This window comes from Plasmodium reichenowi, chromosome 14 (assembly GCF_001601855.1).
Source record: "Plasmodium reichenowi strain SY57 chromosome 14, whole genome shotgun sequence".
In the NCBI taxonomy this organism is placed as follows: Eukaryota; Apicomplexa; class Aconoidasida; order Haemosporida; family Plasmodiidae; genus Plasmodium; species Plasmodium reichenowi.
The window spans coordinates 2,840,102-2,846,846 of NC_033659.1; the positions used below are offsets into that span (position 1 = coordinate 2,840,102).

At 18.9% G+C, this 6,745-nt stretch overlaps 2 protein-coding genes across 2 annotated transcripts; one reads left to right on the top strand and one right to left on the bottom strand.

The window, feature by feature from the left end:
* Window positions 1-567: 567 nt before the first annotated feature.
* Window positions 568-2,382, top strand: PRSY57_1469900 (hypothetical protein; the record flags this gene model as incomplete). The annotated part of the gene is made up of 1 exon (XM_012910295.2): window positions 568-2,382. The coding sequence occupies one exon, from the start codon at window positions 568-570 to the stop codon at window positions 2,380-2,382; it is 1,815 nt and encodes a 604-aa protein (XP_012765749.2).
* Window positions 2,383-2,788: 406 nt separating this feature from the next.
* PRSY57_1470000 (hypothetical protein) lies at window positions 2,789-6,415 on the bottom strand (the record flags this gene model as incomplete). Its single annotated transcript, XM_012910296.2, has 2 exons — window positions 2,789-2,963; window positions 3,297-6,415. The coding sequence occupies 2 exons, from the start codon at window positions 6,413-6,415 to the stop codon at window positions 2,789-2,791; spliced, it is 3,294 nt and encodes a 1,097-aa protein (XP_012765750.2).
* Window positions 6,416-6,745: the final 330 nt, after the last annotated feature.

A 6,745-nucleotide genomic window follows, 5' to 3' on the forward strand; every position in this document is an offset into this window, starting at 1 on the left:
AAAAAAAAAAAAAAAAAAAAAAAAAAAAGAAAAAAAAAGAAACATTATATAATATAATATAAAGGAAGTAAGCTTATATACATATATATATATATATATTCATATATTAGTTAAATGAAAATAATATATATATATTTATATATTTTTTTTTTTACATTTACCTATCATTTTATGTAATTTTTATAAAACTTAAATATATATACTATAATATTTTTCTTATAATTTTCATATACTTAATATATGTTTTTCTATTTCTTTTGTGAAGAAAAAATAAAAAAAAAGAAGAAATAAAAAGTACACCTACATACACTTTAATATTCATTTATATTTCCATACTTTTGTAACACTATATTAGATATTAATGTGAAGAAACATATTTGAATTATATGACTACTTAAAATAATAAATAAAAAAAAAAGGGAATATCTATCAATAAAATGGTGAAATAAGTCCACATATATATATATATATATATATATATATATATATTTAATATAACATATTGTTATTATATTATTTATTATTTTGTATTTTTTTTATTTTTGAATTTATAACATTTTGTAAGAAATGAGAAGAAATATCTCTATGCTTAAATACCATATATTATACAAGAAAGCATTAAAACCCACTTGGTTCCAAGAATATAGAAAGAATGAAGTGAACTTTTTCTTTCTCTTCGATAGGAAGAGAAATATTATATCAGGAAATATTTCAGAAAATAAAGATATGAAAATAAAACATGTGGAGGACACAAAATTAAAAAGTGTAAAGAAAAATAAAAATGTGCAAGAAGAAGAAAACGATGAAGATGTGTATGTATTAAATGGAAAACCTTTATATGCACAGAAAAATAAAAAAAGTAAAGATGAGATAAAAAATAAAGTGTCTTCTTTAAAGAAAATAAAATATTTAACAAACACAGATAATTTCTTTTATGCTAGATTAAACGAAAGCTTAAGTAAAACAAAAAAAAATAAACCAGATAAAAAGGAAATAATAAAAAAAGAAGAATATAATAATAGAGATCAAATAATACAAGAAATAGAATATAAAAAAGTTAACGATGAAAATAACAAACAAAAAAATATTTCTAGTCATATATATAGTACTGAACATATACAGTATAATCAAAATGTACAGTATAATCAAAATGTACAGTATAATCAAAATGTACAATATAATCAAAATGTACAGGATAATCAAAATATACAGGATAATCAAAATTCACCATGTGTTGATAATATAAAAAGTGATATATATAATGAACTTACCAATAGTCATAACAACATAAATAAAAATAATAATGCTATCATTAATAATGATAATAATAAATGTACAGAAAAGATACCAGGGGAAAGCAAACAAATGTTCTCAGGAAATCTTGTGAATCTTACTAATAATATTAAAATTGATGAAAACAAATTAAATATAGAAGGAAACCATGATAAATTAACAACAAATAATATATATAATAATAAACAAGTTAATGAAAAAGAAGAAAATAAAATTCATTCTAATAAATCAAATAATCAATATAATGAACAGAGTAATGATTTAAATATTAAAAAATTTCCTAATGATAATAAAAGTATAAAACAAGATATTTTTGAAGTTTTAAACAAAATAAATAATGAAAAGGATAAAAAAGAAGTAGAAAAATTCTTGAATCATTTTTTATTATATAAAAACAATAACCCTTCAAATATTTTAGGAAATTTTGTTAGTTTTTATTTTTGTAATATCTTAAGTGAAGATCTAAAAGATTTAAAATATTCTTATTATGATGGTGTAAAATTATGTGTTAATACATTCTTAAATTCTTTGAGAGAATTAAATGAAAATCAAATATCTAAAATGACAAATGTTTATTTAGAAGAATATTTTTTAAATATATTCCGTATTTTAAAAGATCATAATCTGAATTTACATTTTGATAATATAGAAATAATCAATATCAAATTATTAAGTGTATATAATATATTAGGTTTAATTCGAAATATTAATGGGAAAAGAAATTTTCAAAAAAAAAAAAACATCAAAAAGTTTTTATATCAATATATATGTATTGATAATAAAGATATAGCTTTATTAAAAAGTAAAAATAGAATAAAATTCTTATCAAATATTATAAAAAATGGAGTAACTACACGTATGCATATATTAGTAACTTTGTCGTATGATTTATCTTCATATGATAATGTTTCTTCCAATATTATTACAAAAAATAATATTAAAAATACAACAATGGAATTAATTTTTGAAAACCAGTTGGAAAATCCAAACTTCTCTATACAATCTAATGATACTTTAAATTTAAAATCATCTGGCTGGTATTTGGCAGACATCAATCAAATATTAAATGAGAACTTGCCTTATGAATGATAAATATTATTTTGATATATATATAATATATATATATGTATAAATATAAATTGAATTGTTTTTTGTATAATATGTTGATAGATATTTTTTTTTTTTTGTGCGTTAATATATATATATATATATATATATTCAATATGTATATTTTTTTTATGTGTGTTCATTCCATGCGATCTTTAAGAAAAGAACACATAACAAAAAAAAAAAAAAAATAAATAAATAATTAAAATGGATATAATATTTTTACAAAAAAAGAAAAGAAAGAAAAAAAAAAAAAAAAAAAACAGCTAAAAATTAAATAATACATTAAATATGCAAAATATGTGTAATATATATTAATATATAAAATATATATATGGTTACATATATGTATATACATATACATATAAATGTGTACCCTTTTCATTTTTTATTCAACGAATGGAAGCTTCATATAAAAGACATCTTCAGATAATTTATTCATTTCTTCAAGTTCAGGTAAATTCTTATGATATTCTGTGGCATCTATATGTGTTTTCTGTTCTTCTTCATATTCTTTGTCAACTTCATCCAATTTGTTTTTCTTTTTCTGCTTTTCTAAATCTCTACAAAATTAAATATGAAGAATTATGAAATTATAAAATTATGATATTAAGAACTTATAAAATTATGATATTATGAAATTATGAATATTTTAATATATGCTCATATTTAAAACAAATAAACATGAAAACCATTTTATTATGAACCGTTCATATAACTAGCTACAAAATAGCTAGCATATAACATGATTTCACCTTTACATGTTCATGTTAAAAAAAAAAAAAAAAAAATACACACAAAATAATTCATATATATATATATATATATATATATATATTTATTTATTTATTTATTTATATATTTATTCATATTGTTTGTAGATGTTAAATACTTACTCCTTTATCATATATAATATTTTTCTAATTTGATTATTTTCCACGTCATAAAGAGAGGAATGAAAACTTTCCTCTTCCTGAGGTGATCCTTCTATAATATTTTTTTTTGATTTCTTCAAAACTTGTGCTCTTAAAGTATTAAGTTGGTCTTCACTAAAGGGTTCAACATCCTTTGCTGAATTTTCATAAAGGTGAATAGTTTCTTCTGCAAGAATATAAATAATACCAATTTTGTCATTGTCTTTATGTTTGGAGAATTTTTTTTTTAAAATTAATTCTCTTATATAATCAATGGGAAATGTAAAATTTTTGTATTCTTTTAGTAGTAGTTCTTTTATATTGTCGTTTACATTTAGATTTAGTATGTGTTCCTTTTTAATTGGTTTTTGATTATTTAATATAAGGTTCATTCTTCCAATTTGATTATCATACGAGCATGGATATATATATAACCTATTTTTTAATTTTTTAAGATCTTTTAAAACATAATTTAATTCATTAACATTAAGTTTATTTACTTTATCCCACAAGAGTTTATTAAAATTTTGTATGTTTTCTATATTTAATTCATTAGGTTTATCTAGAGCAATATCAAAAATGCTTGTTAACAATTCTTGACAATCTGTTTGTAGAAGTTCTTTATAAGAATTTTCGTTGGATGAAAAATAATCAGATACAATTTGTCTATATATTTTATAATTTTGTTCTCCTAAATATGTAAGAATATAATGTTCACGAATACTTGAATAATTTACATAAGATTTATTAAAACCTGAAAGATAATTATCACATATATTTTTCAATAATTTGAAATTTTTGTCAATATTATTTTTATTTAATCTGTATTCAGTATCTTTATGTAATTCTGCTTTCATAAAATAAATATCATATTTTTCAAAGAACAGTTCTTCAAACGTATGTTGATTTATATTTTTGTTTACATATTCTGTAGTAGATTTCTGATTTCCATCCTCTTGATTTTTTGTATCAATATTTGTGTCGATATTTTTATCAATATTTAAGTTTTCATTTGTATTACTTGAGTGGATATATTTTTTCTGTTGTTGTTGTTTTTTAGTTTCCTTTTGTTTGATTTCATCATGTAACATATGTTGTTCTTCTTTATATTTAGAAGGTACTATATACGAGTCTTTGTCTTTTTTAAAAAATGTATTATATATATTGATAATTGCACTATTGGATAAATTAAATACATTTCGTATACTTTGTCTCTTAACATTTTCAAATCTACAAAAAAAGATATCTCCTACTTTTAAATTTTCATGATCAATATAACGTTTTTCTATTAGTGTGATGACATTCTTATCAACAATATTTGGAAGTTTTAATTTGTCATTAATTTTATTTGATTCTTGATTTTTGATAATATCTGTAAGTATATCTGTTTTCAAAATTTTTGTAGAAAGAATAACAAAATTATTAAAGAATGCTATAACTTTTGAGGGATATCTTAATTTTGGATCATAATTAATACAAACATTATTTTTATTAGTAATTTGTTTAATAATATCATAAATATTTTTATTAATAATTTCTGAATGAACCATACTTCCTTCATATACATTTCTGTCTAAAGTTTTGTTTATAATTCTTACGTAAAGTAATTTTTCTCTTTTATAAATATAATCATCAACATTAATATATTTTAGAGCATCTACATCTTTACAACCGTAATATTGATCTTTAAATTGTTTAAATTTTTCAATATAATCTTTTTTCTTTTTAGCTATATTTTTATTATATGTATTTTTATAACTAGTATTATCATTACTTTTATTAACATTACTATTAATATCATTACTATTATCATGATTAATATAATTTTTTTCGTTGGACTGAATATTTTTTTCCTTTGCATATATTTCTTGATTTATTAAATTTTTATTTATATTTCCCTTTGCTACATTTTGATACACTGAATCATCCAGATTAGTGAAATATTTATTAAATTCATGTGTTAAGACTTTATTTTTTAAATAATCAAAATTTCTAAGTATATTACGTGTATTAATAATATTGTGTGATTTAATTTTAACTCTTATATTAGCATTTTTATTTTCAAAAATTTTAACAATAATGTTATTTCCATTATTACAATAATCTGTTACTTCAGCTTTAAAATAATTATTTTCAAATAAATTTTCTTGTAGTATGGTATGTTGTATATCTTCTAATTTTTGGTTTAATATATTCTCTGGATATTTATAAAGAGACAGGAAAACATATTCTAATTTTTTATTTACATCTATAATATATGCACTTAACCTTTTGGAATTATTATATATAAGTTCATTATTTATATTTTTACTTTTTTTATGATCATCATATTTTTCATTCAACTTTTTATTATAATATGTATCAATATTTTTATGTAATTGTTCAGACAGATTTAATTTTTCATCATATAGAAGATAACCTTTAATACAATCATTTATTAAAACAATATAATATTTATTTCTTACATTCTTTAAAATTTTTATAAAAATTTTTTTTTCCATACTTTTTAATTCGTTCAGTTTATCAAAAATTTTATCTTTCCTTTTACTAATTTCATTACAATATAATTCTCCTAATATTTCATCATTTTTTTCGTTGACTTCTTTTATCAGAACAACACAAGGATTTATCTGCTTTTTATAATGATCTTGAATATCTTTACGATTATCTTTTATATCTTTACAATTCTCATGTGATATTTTATTATATAGTACATCATTTATTAAATTTCGATCATACAAATAATCATAAAGTAATTTATTCTCAAGTAAATAATTATTTTCCTTTTTTATAACAACATTTCTATCTTTATCTTTTAATTTTACGTATATATCATTATCTTTAATATCATAAATATATCCTAGTTTTATTTGCCCCACGTGAATATTATTTATATGTTCATTTAATTTATTAATTCGATTCGATATTTTACTCTTACTTCTAAAGTTTGATGCAAAAGCCTTTCCCTTACCCTCTTTCTTATGTATAAGAAATGCTTTTGATATTTTCTTATTTTTATAAATACCATAACATTGGAAGAAACAAAAAACAGGAAATAAAAAAAAAAAGAAGGAAAAGAAAGGGGCTTGGACTATTTTCATTATATTTCAATCATAGTGTCACAAGTCATATTTATTAAACAAAATTAAGAGGATCTTAAAATGGTAATATAAAACAATTATATCTTTTCAATATGTAATAATATATATATATATATATATATATATATATATATGTATATGCATATGTATGATTTATTTATTTTTTTTTTTTTTCAATAATTATCCAAATGATATATCATTATATAATGATAATGGTTTCTTTTTTTTTTTTTTTTTTTTAAATTTTAAATAAAAAATAAATTTAATAAAAAAAAAAAAAAAAAAAAAAAAAAAAAAAAAAAAAAAAAATAATTATTTATTTTAATATTT